The sequence below is a fragment of the Mustela nivalis genome (genome assembly GCF_964662115.1).
Source record: "Mustela nivalis genome assembly, chromosome: 9".
Taxonomy (NCBI): Eukaryota; Metazoa; Chordata; class Mammalia; order Carnivora; family Mustelidae; genus Mustela; species Mustela nivalis.
The window spans coordinates 107,065,375-107,083,486 of record NC_139028.1 but is presented as its reverse complement, the minus strand read 5'-3'; the positions used below and the strand labels follow the sequence as shown (position 1 = coordinate 107,083,486).

General features: G+C 39.7%; 1 protein-coding gene and 1 long non-coding RNA gene across 2 annotated transcripts in view; one reads left to right on the top strand and one right to left on the bottom strand.

The window, feature by feature from the left end:
• Window positions 1–947: 947 nt before the first annotated feature.
• LOC309873035 lies at window positions 948–2,169 on the top strand. The gene is made up of 2 exons (XR_014316158.1): window positions 948–1,016; window positions 1,518–2,169. It is a non-coding gene; the product is annotated as an uncharacterized lncRNA (long non-coding RNA).
• A 10,082-nt stretch (window positions 2,170–12,251) lies between these two features.
• The window catches only part of LOC309872796 (fatty acid desaturase 2-like protein FADS2B), a 36,338-nt gene continuing 30,477 nt past the window's right edge, over window positions 12,252–18,112 (bottom strand). Inside the window, exons 10-12 of the mRNA XM_082747725.1 lie at window positions 16,396–16,475; window positions 14,386–14,511; window positions 12,252–12,766 (exon numbers count right to left, since the gene is read on the bottom strand). Of these exons, the coding sequence (XP_082603851.1) occupies window positions 12,715–12,766; window positions 14,386–14,511; window positions 16,396–16,475 (258 nt within the window). The 3' untranslated portion in view covers window positions 12,252–12,714. The remainder of the gene's footprint in view (window positions 12,767–14,385; window positions 14,512–16,395; window positions 16,476–18,112) is intronic.

Here is an 18,112-nt window from a genome sequence, read left to right as displayed (position 1 = left end):
CATGGTTCTGGTCTCTACAACATGTCTTATTTATTCCTTTCCATTTCATTATTTATCCCACCAGCCAAATTTAGGTTCTCATGATCTCTCACCCAGTTATTGAATTAGTCATCTTGCTGGTCTCCCCTCCTCCATGCCACTCATCTTCCAGTCTTCTCTTTATGTGGTTCCAGAAGGGTCCTTCAAGATCCCAGTTCCAATTTCACTGCTCTCCAGCTCAAAGATTCCCTGTGGATCCATGTAGTGTACTAAACCAAGCAGAGGTTTTCCAACCTGGCATTTTAGATTTTTTTTTTTTTTTTCAGTGTGGACTCAGTGTAACTTTCCAGGCTTATGCACCATAGCTCTAACGAACTAATTTATTAAGGCACTTACTGAGCACCCACGCAATGCCAAACAGTGGGCTGGATGGGTAATAAAATGATGAGTGACAGCTCCCATGGCATTTTCAGTGTGGTGGATATACAGACAGGGATAAGTTTTATCAGTGTGGTGAACAGGGCGTTGGAGCTTATCAAGGGAGACTTAATCTGGTTAGTGAAGTCTAGAAAGATGTCCCAGAGAAAACAATGTTTGTACAAATAATAGAAAATTATGTTTGAATGCTGCTGAAAAGCCAACGCGAAATAGACTTATGAAGAAATGAAGTTGAAATGGAAGTGAAGAGAGAACTTGGCACACTATTCTATAATCTCACTGGGCTCCCATTCTATTCTTTGGGCAGTAGCTTGTTCCTGCTGTTAGGGCCAATTTAATGTTAAAACCTGTTTAACTATTAGGGCCTGCTTAGCCAGAGTGACTCCATATTGCCTAGGTAGTCATATCGCTGTTTACATCCACAGACTTCATTCTTGGAATAAACGCCCTAGTAGTTCCTGGTATCGGTTCCGGGTATCAATTCCGGGAGTAAACGCCTTAACAATAGAAGCCACATACCTTGGGTCTGTGGCTATGCCCTATAAAACCAGGCTGTGAGATCGGGAGGGGGTTGCTCTCTTCGGAGGGAGCCCTGGACGGTCAGTCTGACTTCTAATGCTTGTCATAGAATAAGGCTTTGCATAACTTTCACTTTGTCTCAGTCTCATTCCTTTGATAACGGACCCCAACACCTGCCTCAGGGCCCTTGCACTTACTTCTGATTATCCTGCTTATCAGGATCTCATGGCAGGCTCCTTAACATTCTTCTCACACTCAATTTCCCCTGACATCCTGTTTATCATTCTCTTACATAACACCCAGTTTATATTCATACATAATCTTGCTTTTTCTTCCACTTACTTGTTTATTGACTGTCTTCTCCAGCAGAATGTAAAGTCCAAGAGACCAGGGTCCAGCCTCTCTCATTCACATCACCTGCCCAATGCCTGACACATGGTAGGGGTTTAATAACTGTTGCTAAATGACGTAGATAAATGTGTAAGTAAGTGAAAAACAGTGAAAGATAAATGTATGTCTAATGTTTATTCTGTTTTGGCTTAATTTTCCAGAAAGTTAACAATGTTATTTTTCTCTTATAGCAAAATTCCCTTAAAATTCCTTGCAAGATGAAGCTGCTCCACAATTTTCACCAATTCTTTATGGAAGAAGAGAAATATACTTTTGTGGTGTGCCTAATCTGGGCTTATTTTTAAAAGTAAGGGCCATCTGTACCCCAATGTTTATAGCAGCAATGGCCACGGTCGCCAAACTATGGAAAGAACCAAGATGCCCTTCAACAGACGAATGGATGAGGAAGATGTGGTCCATATACACTATGGAGTATTATGCCTCCATCAGAAAGGATGAATACCCAACTTTTGTAGCAACATGGATGGGACTAGAAGAGATTATGCTGAGTGAAATCAGTCAAGCAGAGAGAGTCAATTATCACATGGTTTCACTTATTTGTGGAGCATAACAAATATCATGGAGGACAAGGGGTGTTAGAGAGGAGAAGGGAGTTGGGGTAAATTGGAAGGGGAGGTGAATCTTGAGAGACTATGGACTCTAAAAAACAATCTGAGGGGGTTGAAGTGGCGGGGGCTGGGAGGTTGGGGTACCAGGTGGTGGGTATTATAGAGGGCACGGATTGCATGGAGCACTGGGTGTGGTGAAAAAATAATGAATACTGTTTTTCTGAAAACAGTATTTTCAATTTCAAATAAATTGAAAAAAAAGTTTAAAAAAAAAGTAAGCTTCTTTAGATTTACTTTGGAGCACATACAAAAATCAGATGGATTAATGGACAGATAGGTGGATGGAGATGACAGATAGGTGTGAAATGAGATGAGTTTTCTAAAGTGTTACTGTTCAATTTAGGTGATGGCTACTCAGATGTTCACTGTAAAATTCTCTCAACATTGATGTCTGCTTGCAAACTTCCACAAATCCTGCAAGGAGAGAAAAAGTCCCTGAGTATATTCTTGTCATCAAAAGGGTTTAAATTCAATGCCCTATACCTTCTGCATCTTTAAGGTTGATGACTAGCATGGGAATAGTCAAGAAAGTCCTTTATAATATACTGATGAAGTAACAAATGGTACACTTGTATTGGGTATGATTTCCAACAATGACAGCTGTGCCTTCACATGGTTAACCAGGAGTCTGGATAAATAGAACCCCTGGCTCTCTTCTATCTCACCAGCCTGAGATCTGGATGCTGGTCCCAGGAGATTTAAGATTAAGGGCCAGAGGTGGAAGGTGACTCATGGGTGTTACTTGTTGCCACAAGAGAAATCATTTTCTCACTTGTGACTCATAAGCTTATTTGGAGAAAGGTGTCCCTGTCATTATGAAAACAATTTAGTGTCTTTCGATCCTGTGGGTCTGTGTGACTCTATGGCCTCTCTTGCTTTTGGTAGGTCTCTGATGGGAGGAGCCTCCTTATAACAAAATAACAATAATGAGCATGTGAATGGGTGTTCTCAGCTTATGAAACTATTACCTTACTCATTTGTCCCAACCATACTATGATGCATGTAGACCAGGTAACAGTAGGAACCACACCTATTTCACAGACTGAGGTATGAAGTGTATAAATGACCTGGCCAACTTATTGTAGGGTGTTACAGAGCTGTAATTAGAATCTAGGTTCTGTTATAGGGGACTTCTATTCCAGTCACCCTTACTTAATGCGCAATGGAAAAGGCACGCAGGTTCTTACTGCATCATTTTACCAAGAGGAATGAGGCTTTAGAGGAAATACGGTTTCAGGGAAGGCCACATGAAAATAGCCACAGGGAAGATGAATTTTTTTTTGACTGAATTCATGTTATATCACCACAAAACCTCAAATACATTTCTTCATCCTGTTCCTATAGGTTAAAGCAGTGCCTGTCATTTCTGAAAACTTAGATCTCAGCTTGACTACTCCCAAGTGATATTTCTCTAAGCAGGATACCCTTTTAGGATTGGTGAGTAGCTGTCAGTCAACAGGAATCCTTTCTGAGCTGGTGCTTTGCCTGTCATGCTGCTCTAGCCTTCCCTTGCCTGGGGTGCCTGTTCCTGCTGAGGTGAAAAGCTAACTCCCTTGATGCTTATTCCATCAGCTCCTGGCAAGCTATTGGAGATATTCCAGAAATGCCAACTGCCCATATCTATTAATGTCACATAATTCTCTTTTGAATTTCTTGGCATGGAAATTAATGAGCATTGAGTATGGAGTCAGATATCGCTGAGTCTGAAACTGCTCCACCACTTCCTAACTGTGACATCAGGCAAGTTGTTTGGCCTACTTAAGCCCCAAGTTTTTCGCCTTTAAATGGGATTAATTATAGGACTTGCGCCATGGTGCTATTATGAGAATTAAATGGAATAATGCCATGAAGGGTGTAGCTCAGTACTTATTACTTGGTAGATGTTCTCCAGTTTTGATAAGCATTCTAATAATTCAGAATTGGATATAGAAGTGCCTTTCATATATTTGACAAAATTTAACCTTTGATCTAATTAGGAAGCTACATTCACGTACTTTTTTTCCTTCCCTTCCTCCTCTCTCCCTACCTCCCCTCCTTCCACACATCTTTATTGTGGGTCTCTAACATGTCAGGAAGTTCTGACTCTTATGGACATTGCAAGCATGGGTAGAAGAGAAAAAAATTAAGATATCACACAAAAGAATGTAAAATTTTACCTGTAGTGATGGCTACAGAGCATATCACAATAGGCATTGACTTTGTGGGGAGGTTGCCCTGAGATCAGCAGTTTAGTGGCACATAACCAGGTGAGAAGGGAGGGCAGGAGGGTGATAGAGATGTTCAGACACTGTGTTCAGGAGCAAAAACCCTGTGGCAGAGGGAAAGTGATTACTAGAAGAAACCATGGGGTCTGAAGCAGAGGGAGCAAAGACCAGAGTGGCATAAGGTTGGGTAGGGTGCATGGGGATGGCTAATGTAAGCAAAGTCTTTTGGAAGTCCTGGGGTTTGGTCTTTATTTCAAGAGCAATGAGAATCCACTGAAGAGTTTTAAGTAGGGCTGTGACTTAATTCTCAGGATTGATTGATTGATTTATATTTATTTTTTTCTTTTTAAAATTTAAATTGAATTAGCCAACAATATTGCATCATTAGGTTCAGATGTAGAGTTCAGTAATTCATCAGTTGTGTATAATACCAAGTGCTCATCACATCATGTGCCCTCCATCATGCCCATCACCCAATTACCCATCCCCCCTCCTAGCACCCCCTCCAGTTACCCTCATTTGTTTCCTATAGTTAAGATTCTCTCATGGTTTTTCTCCCTCTCTGATGACTTCCCAATCAGTTTTCCATCCTTTTCCCTATCATCCTCTGTGCTTTTTCTTGTGTTCCACATATGAGTGAAACCATATGATAATTGTCTTTCTCTGACTTGTTTTGCTCAGCATAATATCCTCCAGTTCTACCCACATCAAATTAAATGTTAAATATTCATCCTTTCTGATGGCTGAGTAATATTCCATTTTATATATGAATTGCATCTTCCTTTTTTTAAAAAAAATTATTTGACAGAGAGAATTTGACTTCTTTGCCAATTTGAATGTCTTTTGCTTCTTTTTGTTGTCTGATTGCTGAGACTAGGACTTCTAGCACTATGTTGAGCAACAGCGATGCAAATGGGCATCCCTGTCACATTCCTGACCTTAGGGGAAAAGCTCTCAGTTTTTCCCAGTTGAGAATGATATTTGCTGTGGGCTTTTTCATATATTGCTTTTTTTTCATATATGGCTTTTATGATATTGGAATATGTTCCCTCTATCCCTACACTGTGAGAAGTTTTAATCAAGAAAGGATGCTGCCTTTTGTCAAATGGTTTCTATGCATCAATTGAGGGGATCATATGGTTTTTGTTCTTTCTATTATTAATGTGATGAATCATGTTGATTAATTTGTGAAGTTGAACCAACCTTGCATCCCAGGAATACACCCCACTTTGTCATTGTGAATAATCTTTTCAATGTACTGTTGGATCCTATTGGCTAGTATCTTGGTGAGAATTTTTGCATCCATGTTCCTGAGACATATTCATCTGCAATTTTCCTTTTTGTTGGAGTCTTTGTATGGCTTTGGGATCAAGGTAATGTGGATTCATAGAACGAGTTTGGAAATCTTCCTTCTAGTTCTGTTTTTTTAAACAGCTTCAGAAGACAAGGTATTAGTTATTTAAATGTTTGGTAGAATTCTCCTGGGAAGCCATCGGGCCCTGGACTCTTGTTTCTTGGGAGGTTTTTGATTACTGCTTCAATTTCTTTGCCTATTATGTATTTGTTCAGGTTTTCAGTTTCTTCCTGTTTCTGTTTTGATAGTTTATAAGTTTCTAGGAATGCATTCATTTCTTCCAGATCACCTAATTTGTTGGCATATAGTTGCTCATAATATAATCTTATAATTGTATTTTCTTAGTGTTGGATGTGATCTCTTCTCTTTCATTCACAATTTTATTAATTTGGGTCCTTTCTCTTCTTTTTGATAAGTATAGCTGTGGGTTTATTGATCTTATTAATTCTTTCAAAGAGCCAACTTCAAGTTTCATTGATCTGTTCCACTGTTCTTTTGGTTTCTATTTCATTGATTTCTTCTCTAATCTTTATTATTTCTCTTCTCCTGCTTGGTTTGGGCTTTGTTTGCTGTTCTTTCTTCAGTTCCTTTAGGTATAAGGTTAGTTTGTGTATTTGAGACTTTTCTAATTTCTTGAGAAAGGTTTGAACTGCTATGCACTTCCCTCTTAAGACTGCTTTTGCTGCACCCCAAGGGTTTTGAATAGTTGTGTCTTTATTTTCATCTGTTTCCATGAATTTTTAAAACTTTTATTTAATTTCCTGGTTGACCTATTCATCCTTTTAGTAGGATGCTCTTTAACCTCCAAATACTCGAGTTCCTTCCAAATTTCTTCTTGTGATTGATTTCAAGTTTCAATGTATAGTGGTCTGAAAATATGCAGAGAATGGTGTCAATCTTTGGTACCAGTCAAGACCTGATTTGTGACCCAGTATGTGATCTATTCTGGAGAAAGTTCCATGTGCACTGGAGAAGAATATGTATTCTGTTGCTTTAGGATGGAATGCTCTATATATCTCTGTGAAGTCCATCTGGTCCATTGGGTCATTCACAGCCCTTGTTTCCTTGTTGCTCTTCTGCTATGTCCATTGCTGGTGAATGGGGTGTTAAATCCCCTACTATAACTGTATTATTATAATGTGATACTTTAACTTTGCTATTAATTAGTTTATATAATTGGCTACTCCCAAGTTAGGAGCATAAATAGTTATAGTTGTTAGATTTTCTTGTTGGATAATCCCTTTAAGTATGATATAGTGTCCCTCTTTATCCCTTACTACAGTCTTTGCTTTAAAAGCTGATTTTTCTGGTATAAGGGTTGCTACCTCAGCTTTCTTTTGATGTCCATTACCATGGTAAATTGTCCTTCACCCCTCACTCCCAATCTGGGGGTGTCTTTGGGTCTAAAGTGTGTCTCCTGTAGACAGCATATGGATGGGTCTTGCTTTTTTGTTCAATATATTACCCTGTGTCTTCTGATTGTAACATTTAGCCCATTTACATTCAGAATAACTATTGAAATATATGAATTTGGTGCCATTGTAATATTCCTTGTGTGTCTCTTTGCTTATAGGATCCATGTTAATATTTCTTGCAGGGCTGGTTTAGTGATCACAAATTCTTTTAGTTTCTGTTTCTCCTGGAAGTGCTTTATCTTTCTTTCCATTCTAATGATGGCCTTGATTGATAAAGTTTTGTTAGTTGCAATTTTTCTCATTTAATACTCTGAATATGTCATGCCAGCACTTTCTGGCCTACCAGGTCTCTGTGGATAGGTCTGGTTGCCAGTCTAATGTACCTGTCCTTGTACATTAAGAACCTCTTGCCTTGAGCTGCTTTCAGGATTTTCTCTTTATATGTGAAATTTTCAAGCTTCACTATTATACGTTGGGATGTTGATATATTTTCATTGATTTTTGAGGGGGGTTACTTGTGTCTCTTGGACTTGAATGACTGTTTCCTTCCCCAGTTCTTAGTTATGATTTGCTCAAATATACCTTCTGTCCTGCTCTTTTTTTTCCTTCCTAGGGGACCCCAATAATTTAAATAGATTTTGCTTTATGGTATTGCTGATTTCTCAAAGCCTCCCCCATGGTATTAGTTGTTTTTCTCTCTTTTTCCTTGGCTTCCTTTCTTTCCGTCCTTGTGTGTTCTACACTGTGGACTCTCTTCTGCCTCATTTATCCTTGTTGTTAAAGCATCCATTTTGGACTTCATCTCAGTTAAAGAATTTTTAATTTCAGCCTGATTAGATTTTATTTCTGCACTGAGATTCTCTAGTGTCATTTATCCTTTTTTATCCCCCAAGCTCAGCTAGTAACATTATAATCATCATTCTGCATTTATATATTATATATATAGTATATATATAATAAGACCTATTCTAGATCTTATTTTTTTTTTTTAAAGATTTTATTTATTTATTTGACAGAGAGAGATCACAAGTAGGCAGAGAGAGAGAGAGAGGAGGAAGCAGGCTCCCTGCTGAGCAGAGAGCCTGATGCGGGACTCGATCCCAGGACCCCGAGATCATGACCTGAGCCGAAGGCAGCGGCTTAACCCACTGAGCCACCCAGGCGCCCCTATTCTAGATCTTATATTTTAACTTATGTTTATATTGATTAGGTCTATGGCAGGAAAGTATTACTCCTGGTTCTTTCTTTTGTTGTGACTTTCTCCTTCTAGTCATTTTGTTCAGAGAAGAATAGATGATGAGAGAGCAAAATAAAAAAGTATCAACCACGGGGTGCCTGGGTGGCTCAGAGGGTTAAAGCCTCTGCCTTTGGCTCAGGTCATGGTCCCATGGTCCTGGGATTCAGCCCTGCATCAGGCTCTCTGCCCTATAGGTAGTCTGCTTTCCTTCCTCTCTCTGCCTGCATCTCTGCCTACTTCTGATCTCTGTCTGTCAAATAAATAAATAAAATCTTAAAAAAAGAAAGTATCAACCACAACCCTAGCAAAATACACACTAGGGAAATCTGAAGAGGTTGGAAACCAAAAAAGAAAAGAAAAAAAAAGGGAAAATAGAGAAAATATAATCTCCCAGGTGGACAAAAAAGGTCAATCCACTTGGTTCTGGGTGTATTTTGGTACGTTTGTTAGAAGACATTAAGTTCCAAAATTATATCATTGATTCTTCTCCTACCCACTTAAGCCCCCCGAAAAAAGATATATATACAAAAATAAAATTGAGTACCATGACAGAAAGCCAAAAATGAAGAATATATCTATAAAATGTAAGTGTAAAAATGAAAATTAAAAAAAAGACCTAAAAACAAAGAGTTGGTAAAATAAGAAATTAGTTGAAAAGGAGAAAGAAGAAAACAGAAACAGAAACAGAAAATTTGAAACTGAAAGAGTAAAATCTCAGGAGAATAAAACCTCCAATTCTATATATTATTTTCCCTAGCACAGGAGTTTTTCAGTTCTGTGTGTTCCCTAGAGTTGGTATTTGCCCGAGATCCTGCGGTCTTCTGGGGGAGGAGCCTGTTGCACTGATTCTCAGGTGTCTTTGCCTTGGTGGAGTTTCACCACCCTTTGCCAAGAGGCAGGGCTCAGTGTAAGCTCCTCTACATAGCTTTTGTCCCCTGAAACATTTTCCCACTGGTTTAGAGGATGAAGATAAAAGTAAAAATGGGAGCACCTGGGGGCTCAGTCAGTTGAGTGTCTGCCTTTGGCTCAGATTGTGATCTTGGGGTCCTGGGATTGAACCCCATGTTAGGCTCTGCACTCAATGGGGAGACTGCTTCTCCCCCCCCTCTGTGATTTCTTTCACTCTTGTTCTCTCTTAAATGAATAAAATCTTTAAAAATAAATAAAATCTTTCAAAAAAGAAAAAGTAAAAATAACAGGGCCCTGCTCTCCAATCCTGGAGCTGAATGATCTCTGCCCTTATTCTATGGTGCTCCTTCAGGGAAAAGCAGTCAGTCTCTTTTGTGTGTGCCAGACTCTGTAGACTCCTTTGGTGCACACCCACACCAGTCCTCCCAGGGAAAGGCAGTGGGGTCTCACCACAGCCCAGCCACTTCCTGTGCCCCTGCTTGGGGAGCGGTTGCTGCATCTCAAACAACCTATAATGGTTGTTTCTTGCTGGACCCCTGCTTAGAGAGCCATTCATGGTTTATGGCAACACCTGGTTGAGAGGCCATTCCAGGGCTTGCTAACTGTAGCTGGCTTCCCTGCTCCAATGCTTGGGAGCTCTGCTGCACTCAGGCACTCCTGTTCTTTCTGTGACCCTGGGAATCCTGAGATCCCCACCACACTATCCTACCTGGTATTCTGCCCCACTTTGCCACCTGAGCACCTTTCAGATAAGGACACCCTCAGTAGAACAGATTTTTAAGTTCTGATTTTGTGCTTTGCCGCTGTATCACTTTCCAGGGCTGGCTTATGGAGGTTCCTTCTCCCTTGAGGTTTACCTTCCAATATATCCCTTCAGATTCATGTCTCTGTATTTCCTACCTTGCAAAAAGTGGTCATTTTTCTATTTATAGAATTGCAGCATGTTTTCCTTAGATCACAGATTGAATTCATAGGTGTTCAGAATGATTTGATAGATATCTAGCTGAATTCAAGGGACCAGATGAAATGTGGGTCCCCTAATCTTCTGTCATTTTCCCTCCTCTTATTATATTTATTATTATTATTATTATTATTATTATTTTTGAGAGAGAGAGAGGGAGGGGGGGTTAGGGTCAGAGGGTGAGAGTGTGAAGCTTGATGCAGACTCAATCTCAGGACCCTGAGATCATGACCTGAGCCTAAACTGAGAGTTGGCTGTTCAACTGATTGCTCCTCCCAGAGCCACTTTCAGGAGTCATTTGGTTTAAAGAGACAGAAGTCTGGTCCATCTTCATTCATGTCGCCATGGAGTAGAGCCCTACATTCTGGAGAACAACAATAAAATGCCCTGAGTACTTCCATCTAGATTCTAACCCAGTGCTAAGTGGTCTGGGAAGATGTGAACTTTATAGGGCTTGGTTCTCCTTCTCTAGGAGGCTTATGATAGAAGTAATACAATAAAAGAAGTAATAAAATGCCTCCTCAAGTAAAAATACCAGTCATCACAGGGTGAGGGAGAGAAATCAGTTGAGATAGTTTGTTCAAGAAAATGACTGTTACAGTGAGATAATATCCACAAAGCAGGTTAAAATTGACTCCATCATAAATTTGTATTCTTTAGCAAATTTCTTGAACTGATTTCATGTGTTTCCCCTAGATAATGTGTCTCAATATCCCAGATTTGTCCAGGCCCATAGTAACCAACTTCATTTGGGCAACTGCCAAGTGAACTAGTTTCAACATTGATGGAGAGATGTCTTTGAGGTAGTGAGTCTGTTTAGAAAGAGGTCTGGTTGCTATTTCAAGAGACAAGGAGAAGAAAGAGTACTGGAGCATCTCTGGGAGTTGGGCCAGATACAGCAGAGAAAACCAACCACTGTACCCCAGAACCACTTACAACCCTGACTTCAGGCAGGAGAAATCATGTGTAGTTCCACTAGCATGTGCAATGTGGGTTCTTGCCACATCAATTCAGGGCTTATATCAAAAAGAATCATGAAGTCAGCAAAGCCTTTCTTCCTTTCTATCCTCTGTCCAACTTCCCTGTTTGCTATCATTAGCATCTCTATGTTTCTTCCTCCTGAGTAGTTCTTGCTTTCTGAGCTTTGACATACATGAGTAACTCCTCTGGACCTTTGAGTAACCTCATGTATTGTTCTTCATTGTCCTTCTTGTATCACTCTGGCTTTTGCTCCTAATGCTTTAGCACCAGGGGCTTCTTTCAAGTCATCACACTTCCTTTTGCCTTAGGATCTTTGCTCTGGAACCCAGGGACTTAATTAAGAAACAAAGAAAAAGAGTGTTTTATAGGGTTTGAAGAAGGGGAATGGAATACTTACTGGTAGCATTTTAGACAACAGATAACCCATAATGCTGACTTGCTTGGAGCTTCAGGTGGAAATTTATGCTGTTTGTTTTCCCTCCCCACAGCTAGGGTCATTTCTAACATGACCCCATGAATGAATGAGCAAAAGCCCAGATGCTCGACATCAGTATGGTGCTGAGAGCGTCCCCTACCCTAATCCTTCTAGCATTGAAACTTTCTTGTCCTAACATGTGCTTAATTCAATGCTCAGCTTGAAAAATGCTTTGACACAGCCTGATGTCTACAGTACACAAAACAAATCTCTTTTCTTCATCAGAGTTACCTAATAACAAGGTGTAGTAATTCTTCTTTGGTGGGTAGGGATTAGATAAATCAATCAAATGATCAGGGACAGTTTATACTTTAGCATAAGACCAATAGTTTTCAAACATGGAATCTTAACCTCCTTAATCAATGGCTATTGGGCCTTGATGTAGGGAACTCCTTTAAGAGATTTTATAATTTAGAAGCAAAATTTATATACATAACAATTACACCTATGTAGGTACAATAATGAAAAACCAAAGTGAAGATGAAAACATTTAAGGGGGCTTTAACATTAATTAGACTTATTTTTTAAAGGAAAAGAGGCTCTGGGTCACCTGAGTGGCTCAGTGGGTTAAAGCCTCTGCCTTCAGCTCAGGTTATGATCTCAGGGTCCTGGGATCGAGCCCCGCATCAGGCTCTCTGCTCAGCAGGGAGCCAGCTTCCCCCTCTCTCTCTGCCTGCATCTCTGCCTACTTGTGATCTCTGTCAAATAAATAAATAAAATCTTAAAAAAAAAAAAAGAAAAAGAGACTCACACATTTAAGTAAGGAATAAGCAAAGATTTGTATTCTGGCAGAAATTTCCTAAATACACCATTCTCTTCTAGGAACAATTGAAGTGTTTCCTGAAGTGCCCATCAGAGGTCTCTCCTTTGGCCCATTTCTTCCTATACCCACCTCATCAGTAAAATTTTCTCTGATTCTTGTGCTTATGCCCCAATGATGGAGATGATCCAATTGGTAGGACCAAGTTCAAGATTCTATTGAAGAAATAAAAGAATTTGACTCCCATTTCCCTTTTGTCACCTTAACCACCTTGTGTTTCCATTGCTTTGCATTTGCAGAGAAAATCTTCAGGGAAGGGGTTATCATGTATCCTTGGAATTCACTCTCCTGGCACCCTCAGTTATGCCAGAGGCACCAGCAGGTAAGCAGGAAAGATCTCTTGTACATTCATTAACCTCCTTCAGAGATGCCCCTACATGTGTATTAAGGCTGATGCTCTTCTTTATGTTTCGTAGTAAGCATCCCTCCAGAGGGCTGCAGATTTCTTCAATGCCCTGCAGGAGAAACAGACAAAATCATCAGTAGGTGAGACTTTAATGGAAAAGGAGCTGCTCCATATAACATGTGCTCTTTCATTTGATTCACAGCAATGTTGTCACTTCCAGCAATATCTGATGGATGTTTTTTTCTGTTGCCCAGAAAAAAGAGTCAAATACACTGCATTGTTTTTTTAGCAGATGAGTTCACCTTTCCTCTAAGGAGGAAATTGAGTTTATATTTCATTTTATTCTCCTTTGTACCCCAAAAATCAATTGCTCTTTTTTCTAGTATTCAAAATAAAGTCTCTGAGTCTCTATAAGTTAAAGCATATCCCTTTATATGAACCCATCCTATATCTACCCACCTATCGTATTTTACAACGTGAAAGATACTTTTTTAGGCTTGGGGGATGTAGCAATGAGTAGGAGAGACATGAGTCCCATCTACATGGGATTCCTGGTCTAGGTTGGGAGACATACATTAAATAATATATTAGCCACGATGTTATTTAGTCACGATTGTGATAAAAGTCACAAGTGAAGAGAAGCAGGTGCTGTAAGTGCAGATGAAGGGTTTGGTCCTGGAGGTGAGAGAAGATTGAGATGAAGAAAAGGCATTTATAAGCCTTGGAAAGTGGATGGAAATTGAGAAGGTGATGTGAGGGGGAGGTGGTGGGCTGGAAGAACATTCTTTTTTTTTTTTTTTTAAAGGTTTTATTTATTTATTTGACAGACAGAGATCACAAGTAGGCAGAGAGGCAGGCAGAGAGAGAGAGGGAAGCAGGCTCCCTGCTGAGCAGAGAGACCAATGCAGGGCTCGATCCCAGGACCCTGAGATCATGACCTGAGCCGAAGGCAGCGGCTTAAACCACTGAGCCACCCAGGTGCCCCTGGAAGAACATTCTAAGCAAAGAAAAGGTGGGAAAGGACAGGAAATGGTAAGGGGCAGGGAGTTTTGTAGCAACTGAAGAGAAGCCAGATATCTGGAAGGCAGAAGAGGGAAATGGGAGTGGTGGGGAGTCTGAAACGGGAGCACTGTCCAGAGGTCAGATCAGGCCAGGCCTGGCCTTGTTGGCTTAATTCAAAACACCGGTATTTTCTTTTTCTTCTAATTGTAAAAGTAAGAGAAACTTATTACATCCAGATCATGGGCTTTTAGTGTTTTGTAGGAGGATGTGAATACACCAAGATAAGTACAGATGTTCAGTTCCAGCAGACATCTCTGCTCTTGGTCAGTTACCGTTCTCTGATCCACACATTTATGTTCTTGGACCCTGTAGGCATCTAAGTTCATAACTCTGGGCAAGATGATTGGAGAGTCCCCCACACCCCCGGCATATAAATTATAAAGCATGATAAGGCTCTTGAAGAAATACAGGGGCCAATAACACACAATTCTGGTCTTAAGAACCTTGAAATTTAGGAGGGCAGCAAGGCATTTTCACAAAGAATTAATTACCTAGAAAGAAGTAGGTACACAGTAAGAATTATTTACTATCATTGCATTGTTGACGTTGTTCCCTGAAGGTTCTCATGTCCCTTTAATAAATAGTTGTTGAATAAATGATACAAGGCAGTGACAGTCTGGAGACCAGCAGTGATAGGAACTGTGAGCTGAAAGACTCTGTAATTACCTGACAATATCTCCAAATGCTTCCAGCATGGGCTTACTCACATATGGCAATCCGTGTTTGGCACACAGTGACCTCACCAGGGGTGCCACCTTGTGATAATTATGGCGTGGCATTGTGGGAAACAGACTAGAGATACAGAGACAGGAGATATAAAACTTAGATCAAAAGAGCAACCTGAAGAAGTTTCCTTCCTCCTATTACTAGATAAAACTCTATTAGCAAGGCAGACACAACCTTGACATTGCATAGTACTCCTGTTCCAGGAAGTTCAAAACTCTTGTCAAAACACTTTAATCTAGGGGGTGCCTGGGCCTTCGGCTCAGGTCATGATCTCAGGGTCCTGGGATCGAGCCCCACATCAGGCTCTCTGCTTGGCAGGGAGCCTACTTCCCCCTCTCTCTTTGCCTGCCTCTCTGCCTACTTGTGGATCTCTGTGAAATAAATAAATAAAATCTTTAAAAACAACAACAACAACAACAACAAAAAACTCTAATCTTATCTCTTAATCTTTTGCAAGCCCTGTGGGTGCAAATGTTTGGGAAGACCTAAGAGAACTACCTCTACCAAATATATTTATTTTTAGCCAGGTCAAATGAAAGTAGAGGGCTTTCTACCATCTTAAAATACCTACGAGTTGGAGATAACCACCCCTCCACCATTCTGTCTCTCTCTATATATACGTTTAACTCCTGCACAATTAATATGTTGAGTATTCAGTAAGTTGTAGTCAAGGTATGTGGAAAAAATTTCTAGGATAGGAATAAGAAGTGAGGAGAGATGGATTTTATCCAAGGCTTTCCCTAATCGATCAGATGAAATTCTTGGCTTTTAACCTTTTCTTGGATAAAATATGAATAATAATCTTTGCTGTTTTGATGAGATTTTAAAGATTTTATTTATTTATTTATTTGAGAATGAGAGAGAGAGAGAGAGAGAGAGAGAGAGAGCGCGCATGGGAGGGCAGAGGCAGAGAGAGAGAGAGAGGAGGAGAGAATCTGCCCCTGACTCTGGGCTGAGAGTGGAGCCCAGTGTGGCACTTGATCCCATGACACTGAGATCATGACCTGAGCCAAATCAGGAGTCAGATGCCTAAGTGACTGAGCCACCCAGGTGCCCCTTGCTGAGAATTTTTAATTTAATTTAATTTTATTTTTTAAAAAGATTTTATTTATTGTTTGACAGAGAGAGAGAGAGGGAGAGCGAGCACACACACAGCAGGGGGAGAAGCAGGCAGAGGGGTGGGAGAAGCAGGCTCACAAAGCAGGTAGCCCAATGTGGAGCTCAATTCTGGGACTCTGGGATCATGACCCGAACCAAAGGTAGACACATAATGACTGAGCCACCCAGGTGTCCCCGTTGCTGAGATTATAAAGGACTAACAGGAGAAGAAGGATCAGAAAATTCTGCGAGTACATATTTTTCCTTCCTCTGATTATCAGATACAGCTTAGGGAAAAAGGGTGTGGAAAGTCTCTTTGAATATTCTGGAGAGACTGACTTTCAAAGTCCTATCATTTTCTCTTTCTTTAGTGTACATCCTCCTAACTGCCCGTTGGTGAAGTATTTCCAGATATCATTTGGAAATTGCAGCAGGAACTGGATTTCATTGTAACCTCAGCTCTAACGATATAGATTGATATTAATATGAAATCTTAATTAAGTTTCAACACAACCTGGTTACACAAGTATTATGATTTTTCTTGGGTATTACCAACAAACCACATGCAAGACAAAATGAAACCAATCACCAATGCGTAAGTCTTTGGGAATCTAGAAACTGAGTCTTTGGTATTTTTTTCAAGAACTTCAATTTCTCACAATTGTTACACTTTGTTTTCTTTTTTTCCCTTCCTTACCATTCATGTTTTAGAAAGAAAGCAGCCTTTAAAGAATTGTGGTTCATTTTGTCTCTCTGAAATCTTGGCTATAGGGCTCTGCTCTAGACTGTTTGCGAGGGGCTATTCGAAGTGACAGCCCTTGCCTTTTACCGTGGGTTGCTTTTATTACTCACTGGTGCTCGATTTGGAAGTTCACGTGCCCAGTGAACCAGTCATTGAAAAAGGACTGTTCAATATTACAGGTGGCCAAGACCTGCAAAGAAAAAGCTTACATTAGATGTAAAGTAAGCCCAAGTATCAAATAAAATATTTATTCCTTTAATAATTCAATTGTTCAACAAGTACCTATTTAGTGTAAGAAACTATGAGGGATGAAAAGGATACACAGAGTGTGGTTTCAAAGAACTTATGATTTTAAAACGTAATAAGATATTTTGCTAAGAAGTTTATATAAGTCAATAGATACGAAGAAGAATGTGGGACCTGAGGGGCTAAATCATCATCAGCTTTTGGATATAGATGACTAATGTCATGAATGAGGACTCTGGCAGAGGGAAATGGGACTGTAGGAATTTGGTAGAGATTATAGGTGTTAGAATACCTTTTCTATAGGGCACACTTGGAGGACTTCTAGATGGGGAGTAAGGCATTCAATTGTTTCAACCACAGGTTCTGGGCATAGAAGTGCACTTCAGTGTAAGTAGTTTCCTTTGTAATCTAATATATTTTATTCTATGAATTTAAAACCCTTATCCTAGGAAGGATTCAAGGGGTTCTCTAGACTGCCAACATTAAGAACTCTTATAAATGTCATTTTATTCACTGTCTTTCTAAGGTTTAATTCTAGTTGGGGTTGTTGCCATTTTGAGTGTTATTTTTGTGGTTCGATGTCAGTGTTTCTCAAAGTATGCGTTTAGCACACCTTGGGATTCTCTAGGATCCTTTCAGGCGATCTGTAAAGTCAAAACCATTTCCAGAATACTTCTAAGATAGAATTTGCCTTTTTCATTTTCAAAGTCTTATGCTTGTACTGTGGAGTTTTTTTCCCCCCAGAAGCTTCTAAATATGGGATGACATCATCAGTCTGATGTTTAACGTGTATTGATGAGTTTTATTTTCATTATTTTAAAGTTAATTAATAAATAAATGTTTTAAAATTATGTTTTAATTTTAAATATAGTAAATATCAGTGGATATAACTTACATAAACAAAAGTTCTTTGACGTTCTCAGTAACTCCTGAGTATAAGATGGTTCTGTGACCAAAAAGTTTGAGAACCAATACTCTATGCTCTATATGAAGGTCCACTGAATTTGGAAATGAGCTTGGGGAACAAAGTGTTATAATGACAGAATTCTCCAGTTAATCATGGCACAGAGAGCGGAAAGCTTAGGAGGCTGAGATATTCTGCACCGATCATAGCCCTGTTAATCATTAACAGTGTGCTCAGAGATCGTGCCAGGTCTCCTCTCTGGGCCCTTCTATTTATACACTTAAATGAGGTGAATTCCAGGGTCCTTCTAGGTGTAAAAATTCATTTTGTAATTCTAGGAATGCAGATTCTTTTGAAAGGCTGTGTCATCTGGGGGAGGGGTCAGTAAACTTTCTATAAGACGCAAGACAAATATTTTAATTCTCTGTCACACTCAGTTTCACTATTATAGCATGAAGGCAGGCATAGATCATATGTAAATGTATAAGCATGGCTGTATTCCAATAAAATTTTTTTTTATAAAAATAGGCCATGGGCTGTATTTGGCCCTTGGACTATAGTTTCCTGACCCTTGGTTTAGAGAAAAGGCTTTGAAATCAGACTGCCTAATGTTTAAAACTTGCTTTCTACCACGGACTAGTTGTGTGGTCTTATACAGTTACTCAATTTCTTCATGC